The following is a 15,624-nucleotide window of genomic DNA, read 5'->3' as shown; positions in this document are numbered from 1 at the left end:
ATTGTAATAATACATGATTACATAAGTCAAATAAATCATGTCATATAAGATTTGGATTCCGTACTTGCTGGTCGATTTCACTTTTGTTGCTACTTCTAGAGTTCTAGTTCAATATTTTCAGCTTGGCTATAGCCTCTTAACAAAAAATAAAAACAAAATAAAATCAATCATTGTTTATTTCCATATTGAATTCATTCCACATTTTTCCTACTAAAACTATTTAATAATCTACTTTAATTATTTTTTTTAATTTTTTAATTTTTATTTATTTATTTTTTTTTTTTTTTTTTTTTTTTTTTTTTTTGTGGTTTGGTTTGGTATCTTAAAAATCCCTTTAATTGACTGATGACATAGATGCATACCATCTCAAATTTATTGGCGTATCATTATAGAATGGAAAACAACTGTGAAATGTGAAATACTGAAATCCAATTAGAAAGAATAATTTTGGTACACGTTTTTGTTTTTTTTTTTTTTTTTTTTTTTGGTAATTTCAATATTCTTTTAAGAGAGCAAAAGCTGTAAGATAAGCTTAACTTTTGTATTTTAGGGTGTTAATGTGTTATATCAAAGCAAACCCGGTTTAGATGAAAGTAATCGAAAAACTTACTTCCAAAATACAAAAACAAAAACTTCAATTACACTTTAATACGTTAAATATTAAACTCAAGGTTTGAAAGTCCCCAACAAATTGCTTATTTTGGCAATAAGAAAATATATGCCCATAATCAAACATGAGTAAATAATTGGAAAATACAACAAATGGTGCACTGTACATGGCTAAAACCAAAACTCCATATGGAATAGCTTATTCCGTAAGAAATCAAAATATTTCTAAATAGAAATTCACTATACTTAAATTGAAAAAAAGATTTGATACTCATTTAAAAGAGGAAAATGAGTACGCGATGATCCTTCTTATGATGGAAACACCTAAATCACGCGGTGTCATTAATGGCACAATGAGGTATGACAACAAAACTTAACCCAAGTCCTTATGTGCGTGTAATAGTCAATTTTCGAAGTTTCCAACAAACACAAGACTCCCAAACACTCCACACGTTACAAATTAAAATCCATACAAAATGGAGTAGATTAATCTTCAACTCATGTTTTAAATTCATAGAAAATGTCCTTCAATCCTTGTTTGAACGCATTAATTGATTTCTTGGTGTACAACGTTGAACAAAATGTATTTGACCATACTTAGGTGTAATGTTCAATATTTGGGGACAATTTGAGGTTTATGGCCCCTAATATTTTCCCTTCATACATTCTGAATCGTTAATACTCCCTCCGTCCCTAAATTACATTCCTCTTTGGAAATTTACACGGGAATTAAGGAAGGAAGAATACGACAAATAACAATAATTAGATAATGCAATGGGAAGTACAAAGATAGAGTAGTTATTACTCATGCTATGTTATCAATCCTTGCAAAAAAAAGGACCAATCACATGCTCCTAATTGAAAATTTTTAACCAATCATATTCATTGTAATTTGACACAAGGATTATGAGTGAGATTATGTAAGAATGAGTGAGAAAGCATTAAATATAAAACAGAAAAAGAGAGTTAATTTACTAAAAAAAACTTACCAAAAATAGAAAGGAGGAATATAATTTTAGAATACCAAAAATAGAAAGGAGGAATGTAATTTAGGGACGGAGGGAGTATAAGAAATTAACTACAAAAATCATTCTCTTTGGTCTTTACAAAGAGTATTCTTTAATGAGTTGACCCGTCATATCATAGGATCAGTTATCTCAGCAAACCACACAAAAAATGAACATTATTTCAAAACATAAATAATCCTTCTTGATATTAATTTTAATTTTTCTTATTATATGTTCCTTCCATAAATATTGAAAAATTATTAAAAATTAATATTCAAAAGGAAACTAATTAAAGACCAATACAAATTTTTATATGTGGTTGATCAAGTAATCTCTGATCGATTAAGGTCTGTTCGTTCACTTCACTTTAAAAAAAATAATATTTAGTAAAAATAATCTCAGTTCAACAAAAATTTCAGTAAAAATAATTTCAGTTCAGTAAAAATCAATAAATGTAAAGAAGAAATATAATAGAGATTCAGTAAAAATAATTTCAGTTCAGCAAAAATAATTTCAGTTTAGTAAAAATAATTTAAGCTCGGCAAAAATAATTTTAGTTCAGTAAAAATAATTTCAGTTCAGCAAAAATAAGGTAAAGTGAACAGGGCCTAACTCTTGAATAAGTAATCCCTGACCGACCGATTAATAAAATAAGTACCCAATCACACAGAAAATGCACTCATCAATCAATGATGAATTTCTACAAAAACAATCTTTGTACATAATTATCACTAAATTATTAGATACCATTTGAATTGAAATTTATACATAATTAAAAAAGAATTAAGGGACTAATTGAGAAATTCCATCAAGATACGCATAAAATTAAATCAGCCATTAAGTTAACAAACGTAATTAATTAATATCAAACCAATAAAAATCAGAATTACTCAAGAACAATTTACGCCGGTAAAAATTGAAAAACTCACCGGAAAAGGCGATACCGGAGGAGGCAACAACACAAGTCTGAATAACAGTATTCTCTTGACGAGTAAAAGGTTGTTTAAGATAACCAGATTTCTCAAGCAACTTTGTCCACGTCTTAACAAAGAAGAAACCCAACAATCCAGCCGAAACATTCAAAGATGGTATAATCCCGGTAGTAAGATTGAGTTTCATTACAATGAATGTAAAAAGAATGCTCAACACGAAGCTTACGACGAATGCTCGAATCGTTAGCTGTTGTTTCCATGGTGGTACCACGGTTCCCTCGAATGTCTTCTCTACGGAGGTTATTAGGGTTGTGTTTGTTGTCGAATTGTCGATTTCGAACGTCGTTACAGCTGATTTGTTTTCTCTATCAGGATCCATTATTGTAAGGGTTTAAGGATTAAGGTTGTTTATTTGTTTTGAGAATGGGAAATGAGACAATGTATGTATGTATGAAGTTGTAATAGAGTATCTATTAATAGGGAATCAAATCAAATGAAATCATTTAGGTCCTATTTTAATATGGGAGTTTTTGATACATTTGATTCATTTCTATGTATGTATTCTTTGACTGTTGACAGCTTGCTACTAGGCCAAAGTAAAGCCAATGGTGTGAACTTATTAATTACCCCAAAGTCTCCCATTATTTGTTGTTTATGCATTAGTTTCTACGTAATTTAATGCACACATTTAATTTTGAATACTTATTTCGTCTTGGAGCACCTTCAATGGTTGTAGGTAGGGACTTGCTTGTAATTTTCAAAAGCTACAAGTTAGACCAGTGGTGGAGCCAGGATTTTCCACCTAGGAGGACGGACTAAAGGTGGCGTCGTACATTCTATAAATGAATTAACCTTTTAAACATACAAAAATTGTACGGACTATGCTTAATACTTATAAGTTTTACAACTCGGAAATCCAAATTTCTTAGTTATACAGTCCAAAAATTGGAAAAAAAAAACAAAAAAAAAAAAGTATATTTACAATTACAACTACACCTTCAAATCTTCATTTTTTTTTTTTGAAAGTGATATACACTCAAATTTATTAATTCATAAATGTGATTTCTAATTCACGATAATCCTAACAAATAAACAATTTCTTTATTCAAATTTGGTCAATAGCGGATCCTTAGGTTCAAAGTTTTTAAACCCGTGACAATTTAATTTATATTAAGATATATAATAATATCAAACACCTTTACCCGAAATCCCTACTATAACCAATAATTTGGGGTTGTATGTATGCATTAATAAAAAAAAAATTATGTAAATTACTATGGTAATTTAGAAGTTAGTACATGATGCCGTTAAAGTACTACTATGTGTTACTTCTAATTGAATGTGTGAAGTAAAAAAATTATGTAAATTACTATGGTAATTTAGAAGTTAGAACATGATGCCATTAAAGTAAGAAAAAAATGTTAGTCAAAGGGATTGAACCCATGACCGTACAGACTACTAATAAGCCTTGCAACCATTGAAACAAACTCTTTTTCTTATTCTTTATGTTGCACATAATTTCTTTGAACTATTTTTTTTTTTATTGAAGTGGGGGGACAACTGTCCCCCCTTGTAACCCTCTCCCTCCGCCCCTGAGTTAGACCATTGGAGCTAAAAATACAATTAGTTTGGCTAACCTAATTTGATTGAGAAAAAAATTTCTAAAATTTTAAGAAATTAATATATTAAATAATTAAATTTATAAAGCTAATTGAGAAAGTCAAGCTTATTTAATTAGCTAGCAAGCTCATAGCCAATCATCAGGAGTAAAAATAGCTACAAAGAAAATTAGCTCAAAATCATAAGTGACATGACAAACTAATTTAACAATTACCATTGGAGATGCTCTTATTAACCTTGGTTGGGATGTCCCAATTTACTTGTCCCATATACTCCCCATTCCTTTGTTCTACCATTACTTTTTTTTACTAATATAAAATCATGTATGTGTAAGATAAATAATTCAAGATAGAGGGATTATATATTAAATAATTATTACAAACAAATATCAAAAGGCTAAAAATTGGATAGTATAGTGAAACAAACTAAATAAAAAAATGATAAATATATATTCAACAAAATGTGTGTGTTAGGCCATGTTTAATTCAACTTTTTTTAGTCATTTTAATTTAGATCGGCTCATAAACAAATTATGACTAGATCAGATTAGCACAGTTATGGTCATACTTTATTGTTTTATGTGCAATTATTTATCACTAACACATTAATATTTATTACACATTATTATAATTCTAATAAGACCTCACTTGATATAATATTTTCTTCATAGATTACATACACATAATATCATAAGATCAAAGTTTAATAAAAACAGACAATCAAATTAAATTAAAATTTTGTGCAAATCTGTTTCTAAAAAAAAAAAAAAAAAAAAAAAAAAAAACAAAAACTTAGTGCAAATCAGATTAAATTAAATAAAAAATTACTGCAATTCTATTAAAAAAAAAAAACCTTAGTGCAGGTCAAATTAGATTAAATAAGCAAAAACAATGAATTAAACAAAGCCTTATTAATGAGATTTGGGCACTAATCCCAAATACTCTCGTCGATATGTTCTGTTTTTTTTGTGCACACGAGGGGTTAGGCCCCATAAAATACTCTCGTCGATATGTCATGTCAGTAGCCACACAAAAATACCCCTAAAGTTGGTATATATATTTGAATTATAATAGATGTGATAGATGGTCCATGAAAAAAGTATAATGTTATTACCAATTTAAAATGTATTTAAAAAAAATGTATTCAAATATCATTGAAGAATAGTATTATACATTATATCTTAAGGAATTTTTTTGATCTGGTATTTATATGTTAAAGAATTTCTAATGATCTGGTATTGGTATATGCTATAACCGATATATTGTAATTCATTTTGGGTAAATAAATGATGGATGGCAATCAAGTTATTTGGTTTGGGTTAAAATTGAGTCCATTAGAATTGCTCACATTTAAGTACGGACTTTTTTTAGTTTAGATCAAGTCAATATAAATAAGATGAAAAAATAGCCCCCTCTCTCTTCTCTTTCCTAAACTCTAGCCTTCATTGTCAATTTGAAGGGGATTCCATCGGATTTTACCGGTGGAAAGCCCCAATCTTTATTTCTATTAAGTTTTTTGTTTTTTAGGTTACAATAATGTCTCCCTTGAAAAAAAAGGGTTTATCTCCTTCGAAAGACAAGATTTTTTCGATCTCCTTCGAAAGACAAGGTTTTTCGGACTCCTTCAAAAGACAAGGATTTATATGTGTTTAATTTGGTCTCCGGTTGTGCGGGGTTACGATTGATTATGACTTGGATTCGGGTTACGGAATCAGCACAATAAATTACTTTTTCACAAAATTGCGAAGCGGCAACAGATCCACTCAAAAAGTTGTATGGGACAACGAATCGAGAATGTGCCGAATTGTTATATTTATGTATTTGAATTTTTAGCCCTTTCCCGATTAATTCTTGTTTGATTGTATTAAATTCGTTTTCATTATCGTTACTTGTCAATTGTAGATGTCGTATGGCTATAATTAATGAAATTTAGTGTCCTTTAGGACTTCTTTTAAAAATAAACTAGTGTGCAGCTCCGGCGATGCCCCTGGTTAATTTGTGCATTTCTTGCTTTAATTTAACAATTATGTTGGACTATTTGTGTAGTTAGTGAGTGTAGTGGTTCGGGCATTGCCTTGGACGTCACCTTTTTTTTTTTTTTTTTACATCATATGTATTTATATTTTAATCTTGTGTAAAATAAATGAATTATATTACCTCTAATGTACTTAATAAATGAAAGGATTATTTTAATATTATGTGAAACTTAAAACATTAATAATAGTTGGTTGAGATGGTAAAAGTATTATCTATATATATTGGAGGTTGTGGGTTCGAATCTTGGTGAAAGCATATTTTATTTTATTAAATGAAGTGGCTAAATTGTTTATTAGTTTATTATGAAAAAACATTTCAATTCGAGCAATATTTGGTTTTAAAATGGGTTTAGTTTAAATCAATTTTGTGTAATTCGGGTATGGATCAGGTCATTAGGGTCAAGTCATTTTTCATCGGATAAGAGTTCAAACATTTGTTAAACAAATCTTTTAAAATTTTGGTAATAAAATTAGAGTATTAGTCATGCTTTTCCTCAAAAAAAAAAAAAAAAAAAAAAAAAAAAAAAAAAAAAAAAAAAAAAAAAAAAAAAAAGTATTAGTCATGCACTCATGCTCAAGCCCAAAACTAGTAAATAAAAAGTTAAGCTTAAAAACAATAATGAAGATGTAAAAAACAACCCAAATAAAAAATAAAAATATAAATATAAACACCTATATTTTTTTTTTTTTTTTGAAAGGATATAAACACCTATATTTTTATCCGAAAGTTTGTGATAAGCTTTTTTATTTTTTTTGGAGAGAAAAAAAAAATAATAAAAACTTTGTTTTTTTTAATGAAGATGAAAAAAAACTCCACTTTAAAACTCCACTTAACAATTAATTTATCCTTAAAGTCGGTAAACTCTAGTAGGGAAGAAAAACTCAAAACCCTCCCTTATAAATAGGACGTAAACAATGAAATATGATTCATTCATTCTTTCACCATCACAATTTCATAATACAAGAATAACACATAACAAAAAACATAAAGAAAACAACCTAGCTAAACCATAGCAATGGCAACTGACGAGGAAGAGAACAAGCCAGCATCATCCCTCGAAATCGATAACTCAACAACGGACACAACCCTAATAGCATCAGTAGAGAAGACATTCGAGGGTACGGAGGTGCCATCATGGAAACAACAGTTAACGATTCGAGCTTTCATCGTAAGCTTTGTGTTGAGCATTCTTTTTACCTTCATTGTAATGAAGCTCAACCTTACTACCGGAATTATACCATCGTTGAATGTTTCGGCTGGATTATTGGGTTTTTTCTTTGTTAAAACTTGGACAAAGTTGCTTGAGAAATCTGGTTATCTTAAACAACCTTTTACTCGTCAAGAAAATACTGTTATTCAGACTTGTGTTGTTGCCTCCTCCGGCATTGCCTTTTCCGGTGAGTTTTTAATTTTTGAGAATATAAATTAAATTTCTCTTAATTATGATTTTTCTTGATAATTATTTAGTCCATTAGATGTTTATAAATATTATTTTTTATGATAATATTGGAGTTCTTGGTTGTGTATCTTTAGGTTAGGTTATCTTTAGCGTAGTATTATTGATAATCTTCCTAAATATAAACGTTTTCAAGATTCAAGAATTAGGGTTAATAAGCATGAAATTTTAATTTTTTGATAATAATAATAATTTTGATCGAGTATTTTTATTTATAGCGAGATACAATAAGAAATTAGTAGAGAAAAAACTAATTAAATGTACAAACAATTTTATTTTGGTTGAACTGAACGATCCTAAACCTATGCAATGAAAAGAGCATGCGAATTGAATAAAAAGTAAAAAACGGAGTTAAGGTCAAAATCATAAATCCGTGGAAGTTAGTGTGGGATCTAGCTTATTACGATGTATTATTTTTCTAAAGTAGCTTTTATATAATTTTTTTGTAAATACAAAATTTATAATGGACAAGCTTGTGCATAAAATACAAGGGAAATCTAAATGAACGGATGACGTATTTAGTTTTTCATTCTTGAAATTTCATGTAAAATATAGAGCAATTAATCATTATCAAGAGATAAGTTCGCTCACAAAACTTGAACTAGTAACATGCCCGATTTACTCACAATAAAGATGCACGATTAAACTAAGAAAGATGTTACTTATTAGTAATACATGACACCCATATGTATAATAAAATTTTGATCCAATTTGTCTAAGGCAATATATTATTTATCATCAACTTAACTATAACAAGTATGGTGCACGAGGAAATCGATCAATGCATTTGTGTGATTTGTCTAATAACACAATTATTAAAACATAAAACCTTATAAACAAGGTACACGAAGAAATCGATCAATTAATTTGAAAATTTTATCTTCATACTTAAAACATTGGTGTGTTTGGTGTGATATAACTGAATTCCTAACCTCAAGGATATAATTTGGATAAGGTTTTGTAGTCTTGTGCCTTACTAGAGCAATCCATGATCTGTGTTGATCACTATATTCCTCAATTGCTCTACGTATGATACAAAGTACTCGTATTTCCACCATGTACAAATGCATCATTAGCTGTATTTTAATTTCTTTTTTATGCGAATTTATAATATTTTGAAATGTTATTATCCTAATAAAAAAAATGTTATTATGTGTCCAAAGAGAAATTTGTATTTTAATTTCATCCTATTTCTCACACATGCTCATGTGTCCATGAGAATGAGTAATTTGTTACTTCGTATATAACATCCGAGTATAACATGAACACCCTATAATATGATGTTCGATTAAGCTAAATTTCTTAGACACTAGGATATTGATCGACATTGAGATTACAAGGATTTTATATATACCTTCATAATGTGAATGAAATTTGGATACTACTTATATAAAATAATGATTTGGATACTATGTATATAAATTAATGGAAATCACAATCTATCATCAAATAATCTTGCAAAGTACTCAATAATTAATTTTAAGTATGGATTAATATGATTCAATTCAACATCCTTTATATTTATACTTAAGCAAAATTTTCATTTTCTTTGTAATAATTCTAAGTTAATAACAATTTGTTAAACAGGTGGTGCTGGGAGTTATGTACTTGGTATGAGTAAAAGAGTTGCTGAGCTAGGTGACAAAGCGTTTTTACTAGACATCAAGAATCCTTCCTTAGGATGGATGACTGGCTTTCTCTTTGTTGTTAGCTTCATTGGCCTTTTTTCGGTTGTCCCCCTCCGTAAGGTATGACTTTGCTTGTGATCAAAACTCGAAAATATAATGTACATTACAATTGCATAAAATGTTGTTCACAATGTAATTAGCTACGATCATTTTTACTTATTATGCCTTAAGGCTTAAACCACGGATGCTTAATTAATTTTATTTTCTTGGATGTAGATTATGATTGTCGACTTTAAACTTACTTACCCGAGTGGGACTGCTACCGCGCACCTCATCAACAGCTTCCATACTCCAGAGGGTGCTGTATTAGCCAAGTAAGATTTGCATTACTTGAATTCAGTGTACTAAATTGTTAAATGGGATTAAATATTGTTAAGTGGCTCATTTTCGCTCTTCAAATTCTTATGTATCGATTTCTATTGTAGGAAGAAGGTGAAGATGTTAGGCAAATTCTTCACTTTCAGCTTCTTTTGGAGTTTCTTCCAATGGTTCTTTGCAGGAGGTGATGATTGTGGTTTTGCAAGTTTTCCAACTTTCGGTCTACAAGCCTATAAGCAAAAGTATGTGTTACATGAAAATAATTCAATCTTTTACCTATTAATTGTTGACTTGCTACACTTAAAGCTAGTAAAATCTGTATAATGAATCAAGTTTAACATCATACTTTTATGTGATTATTAATGCAGGTTTTACTTCGATTTCTCTGCAACATATGTGGGTGTGGGGATGATTTGCCCGTATCTTATCAACATATCTATACTACTCGGAGCAATTTTATCATGGGGTGTCATGTGGCCTCTGATAGCGCAACAGAAAGGTCATTGGTACGCTGCAGATGCAGGGGACAGCAACCTTCATGGCCTGCAGGGTTACAGGGTAATGCCTTTTTCTTTGTTCAAACTCGATTTTCTTAAAACTGACTAATGCCCCAAAATAATTGGGATGGTTAAATATTTAAATTTGGTTTCACATGTTTGATTGCAGGTTTTTATTGCCATAGCAATTATCCTAGGAGATGGACTATATAATTTTGTCAAAGTTTTCGGGAGATCAGTGATAGCCTTGTACAAAGAGTACAAGAAAAAACAATCAGGAGCAATTATTCCATACAGTGAACGCCCCACCCCTGAAGTCTCCCCTGAATCATTCGATGACCAACGAAGAACTGAGTACTTTCTCATGGACAGAATTCCAAATTGGGCTGCAGCAGCTGGTTATGTTGCTATTGCCGCGATTGCTATAGGTGTACTGCCACAGATCATCCATCAGCTAAAGTGGTACCATGTTTTAGTCCTGTACATTGTTGCACCCGTGTTAGCCTTCTGTAACGCGTATGGTTGTGGGCTGACTGACTGGTCCTTGGCATCTACTTATGGAAAGTTAGCAATCTTCATTATTGGTGGATGGGCCGGTGCTTCTCATGGTGGGATTGTTGCAGGGCTCGCGGCCTGTGGTGTTATGATGAACATCGTCTCAACAGCATCAGACCTGACACAGGACTTTAAAACAGGTTACATGACACTAGCTTCACCTCGATCAATGTTTGTGAGCCAAATAGTAGGGACTGCAATGGGCTGTGTAATATCTCCAATTGTCTTCTGGATTTTCTACAATGCTTACCCTGATCTTGGACTACCAGAGTCCAAGTATCCTGCACCATTTGCTGCTGTGTATCGAAACATAGCTCTTCTTGGAGTCGAGGGAGTAAGTACATTGCCTAAGAACTGTCTCCTGTTATGCATTATATTCTTTATCATAGCCATGGGAATAAATGGAGTTAAGGATGTCGTAGGGGAGAAATACTCGAGGTTCATACCAATTCCTATGGCCATGGCTATACCTTTCTACCTTGGAGGCTACTTTGCTATCGACATGTGTGTTGGTAGCTTGATACTCTTCGTGTGGGAGTACAGGAATAAGGCTAAAGCTGATGCATTCTCGCCTGCAGTTGCCTCAGGTTTGATTTGTGGTGATGGAATATGGAGTTTGCCTAGTGCTATACTTGGATTGGCTGGTGTTAATCCACCTATTTGCATGAAGTTCGTTAAAAGCTAGGTTGGAAGAAAGCTAAGGATATGATTGACCAGATAGAAAAGTTTAGTATTTGTATGTTTGGATTCTTAGTTATATCAACAGTAGAATCATTTTAGTTATTTTGATGTTATTGTATGTAGTACAAATACAATCAACACTAAATTTGATATGATGTTTAACTTTCTTAGATGATAAATGTTAAAAAGTAATTTTTCAATGTATCATGTATGATGTATGCATGGTAATCTGGAGTATATAGTTTTAAAAAATGATCTTTTATGCTATGTTACTCTCCTAGTTTCCAATTGTGGTCATACTAGTGAATTTTAGAAGGTCAAGGGGAGAATTTGTTGTAGGGGATGTAGGTTCGCAACACAATCAACGATATGCTTTCAACATTGAGTCACATAGAACAGCTTACAGAGCTTAGTAACCTAACCTGGAACTACATCAGCAGCTCTCTTCAAGGAAGTGTATGTTGATGAATTTCTGTAAGGAAGCTGTTATATCAAATACGAATTCAGAGATTTCAGACAACAATTTAGCTGCCAATCCGAACTTTAAAGATTAAAAAGGATATAAATTTAGGCAGTGATCAAATCTACCAAGAGTTCAACCCATAACATTTATGCTCAAGTATTTCACTTCTTCTAATCAAATTGTGCAATGTTGTTACTCCCTTTGTCTCATGATTTTGTTTACACTTTCCTCGTATTATTTCCTCTGGCTTAAAATTCAATTTACGTTTCCACGAGTACTCTCTCTTTTCCATTATTAAAAAGTTTGATTTCATACATTCTCTCATCCGATTTCAATTCTGCTTATTCAATAATACAAGTATTACAAATGTAGTTGGGTGGTATTTTCTGTAACATTGGCGTAGTCTATATGTAGATAAATGACGTATTAGGTTGGCAGGCTAATGGCACTTGTGTTTTTAGTTATTTTTACTTATTCATTATTACTCCCTTCACTCATATGTAGAAACATTATATGCATTCTTTACCCAAAAAAAAAAAAAAAAAAAAAAAAAAAAAAAAAAAAAAAAAAAAAAAACAGAAATTATGTATTTGATAACTTTTAAACATATTGGGAACTTTTATTCGCTCATGAAAAAACATAACATTGAATGGACCTTAGAGGCTTAGACTTGTGATTTAAGATTAGGGTCTCATTTAGTAATCTTATCTCTGAACCTTATTACTTATTGCTTCAGATTAGCACATAAAAACGGAGTAAGTTTTGATCATTATCAAATTAGAAAAAAATAAGTTCATGTTAGACCTTATCAATTTGTTTGCAATTTTTATTTGCTTTCGTTAAAAAAAAAAAATGTATATATATATATGAAAAGACGAAAAGTAAATATAATACAAATCTCTTATATAGTCGTAGAGTCAGTTTATAACAACACTTCAAAACCCCAATTCTCAAATCTCATGGTTTTTTTTTTTTTTTTGGGCAAAACCTCCAATTAAATAACCTCCATTTTTTATTTTATAACTGTTATGAAGCAACTTGTGTGAATGCCACACAATTATTTGGTCTTCTTTGTCATGACCATTAAATGCATAGCCAAGTTTTTCCAAGTCTATTAACCTATATGCATGACTAATGTGTATCTAGTAGTAGCTTGTTTCTACTATAAATACATGGTGAATGCACTTGCAAATTCACCCATTCTCAATATCATCCGTAGTGAGATAATATTACAGATAGTAAACTACTTCTTTAGCTCTCTCTCTATATATATAATTTATAACACGTTATCAGCACCATCTTCAATCAGGTATACTTATACCGATTATCCAATTTTTACAAAGATTCAATTCCTTTCACAAAATATATTTTGAGGAGTATGCTCTATAGTTGCCCATACGGGATCCTCTATACCAGAAACTCATAATATATTTCTCCACAAAATTACTCTACATAATTAGCCATGTTGATAAAAATGAGGATATCAATACATACCTTATTTATGATATTTAGTTTGGTAACTCTCATGCATGGTTATAGAAAGTAATATATAATTACTTTTGCATGTGGAAATATTTGTTGTATGCATGTTAATAAAGTAAATTCCATGGTCACACAAATCATGTTCATACTTACTAAAATGAAAAAAATGATGCAGCCTTTATATTTATTTAATTTTTAGATTACACACTTTTTATGTTTCTTTCAGTTTTCGAACCCTTGACCTCATGAATAGATTAGGGTTCTCGGACCACTACGGCTTGCATCCCAGTGTGATACTTATTTACGTTTGTAAATATTAATAGTTTGATCACAATTTTTTTTACCAGTCTACTAGAACATTGTATGATATTTTTACAGTTGCATAAAGCTGAAACAGATAATTTACCCCCTATAAAAGGCGGATTACACCCCCTTATTTCACCATACAAACCTTATCCCCTCCTTAAACTTTACCCAAATTATCTCCTCTTCTTCTTCCTCCATTCACTCCGGCCACACACCATGTTCCCCGTCGACAACTGACAACCACCACACCCCTTTACCTTTGAAGAAGATTTAAGAAAGTTAAAACTATACTTAGTTTTAATTATGGCCCTAGTAGTTTTATTAATGGCAATGATGATTTTCATCATTTTACATAAGTAGCACTCGGTTTTTCGACAAAGGGAATTAATGCATGTAATCTCCGTAGTACTTCAAGTTTTTTTTTGTCTTCTAGATAGATTATAAGTGCATTTTGCTATAATAAATGTTCCTTTTGTCTTATCATTAATGTATGTCATTAATATTATTATTATTATTATTATTGTTGTTGTTGTCTGTGATGTAGTAATAGTAGTAGTATTTATTGTTATTGTTATTATTATCATTATTATTGTTATTATTGTTGTTGTCGTTGCTTAACTAACGTAATTATCATGTTTGATTTTAGCTTAACTTTATGTAAATCATAATAATAACCCAAGGGGGAGAAGCAAATATGTTTTAAATGGATTATTATCATGATTATAATTTGATTATTTTAATTATCACTTACTTAAATTGACTTAATAATAATTATCTATTTGATTGTAGTTAAAATGGAAGACTTGATGAAAAGACAATTTGACGTATTAGACTTGTCCGGACATAATTATCTTGAATGGACAGTTGATGCCCAAATGAATTTAAAGGCTCAGGGATTGGATCATACAATCAAAGAAATTACCATCCCAGGAAACGAAAAAGATGCCCCTGCTCAACTTAAAGTTCCTACTGATCAAGAGAAAGCAAAAGCTATAGTTCTCTTAAGGCACCATTTACATAACAGTTTAAAAACTGAGTATTTAATGGTGGAAAATCCCAAAGAACTATGGGATAGCCTGAAAGGAAGGTATGACCACCACAAAAGGGTACTCCTTCCTTCAGCACAGTTTGAGTGGACAAACCTGAGATTTCAGGACTTTAAATCTGTCAGTGATTATAATTCATCACTATATAAAATCGTATCAATATTGAGATATTGTGATCAACCAGTCACTGAAGTGCAAATGATAGAGAAAACACTCTCTACATTCCATGCTAACAACATTGTATTGCAACAGCAATACCGTGAAAGAGGCTTTGCAAAATATTCTGAGCTTATTTCTACATTATTAGTTGCTGAAAAGAATAATGATCTTCTGTTGAAGAATCACAACCTAAGACTAACTGGGTCTCAAGCATTCAATGAAACAAATGCTGTAGAAAGCTCAAATCCACCCGAGACAAATGTTGCTCATAGATGTGGACGTGGAAAATATAATAACCGTGGCAGAGGTCGTGGAAATTTCCGCGGACGTGGCCGTGGACGTGGTCATGGCCGTGGTAGAGGCCAACTTCCCCCTAGAAACAACACTCAAAGGGGGCATCAACAAGGAAACAAAAATCAAGCCACCACAAAAGGAAAAGACACTTGTTATAGATGTGGCATGACTGAACATTGGGGACGTACTTGTCGTACGGCCAAACATCTGGTAGAACTATACCAGGCTTCCATTAAAGGGAAAGAAAAACATGCCGAAGCAAATTATGTTAATGAAGAAAATGTCCCTGGAATTAGCCTTGATGTGTCTGATTTCCACATAGACAATGGTGAAGCTGGTGGTGAATTTATCTTTGGAGAGAATAATCATGTTTAGATAATTCATCAATTACTATGATATGTATTATGTTTTCATTATGTACTTTTCTTTTATGTTTTTCATGTTCAAGTTATGTACTTTTAATTTTCCATCATTA

At 31.0% G+C, this 15,624-nt stretch overlaps 1 protein-coding gene across 1 annotated transcript; it reads left to right on the top strand.

Moving 5' to 3' along the window:
* Nucleotides 1-7,396: 7,396 nt before the first annotated feature.
* On the top strand, nt 7,397-11,403 carry LOC145610267 (putative metal-nicotianamine transporter YSL7). Its single transcript, XM_081665578.1, has 6 exons — nt 7,397-7,601; nt 9,248-9,408; nt 9,565-9,662; nt 9,774-9,908; nt 10,035-10,224; nt 10,333-11,403. Exons 1-6 carry the CDS (start codon nt 7,412-7,414, stop codon nt 11,401-11,403), a joined length of 1,845 nt encoding a protein of 614 aa, XP_081521704.1. The 5' UTR covers nt 7,397-7,411.
* The last annotated feature ends 4,221 nt before the right edge of the window (nt 11,404-15,624 follow it).

The sequence above is a fragment of the Chenopodium album genome, chromosome 24 (assembly GCF_948465745.1).
Source record: "Chenopodium album chromosome 24, dcCheAlbu1.1, whole genome shotgun sequence".
Classification (NCBI taxonomy): domain Eukaryota; kingdom Viridiplantae; phylum Streptophyta; class Magnoliopsida; order Caryophyllales; family Amaranthaceae; genus Chenopodium; species Chenopodium album.
Note: the sequence above shows the minus strand (reverse complement) of the source record. Positions and strands in the feature narration are given on the sequence as shown.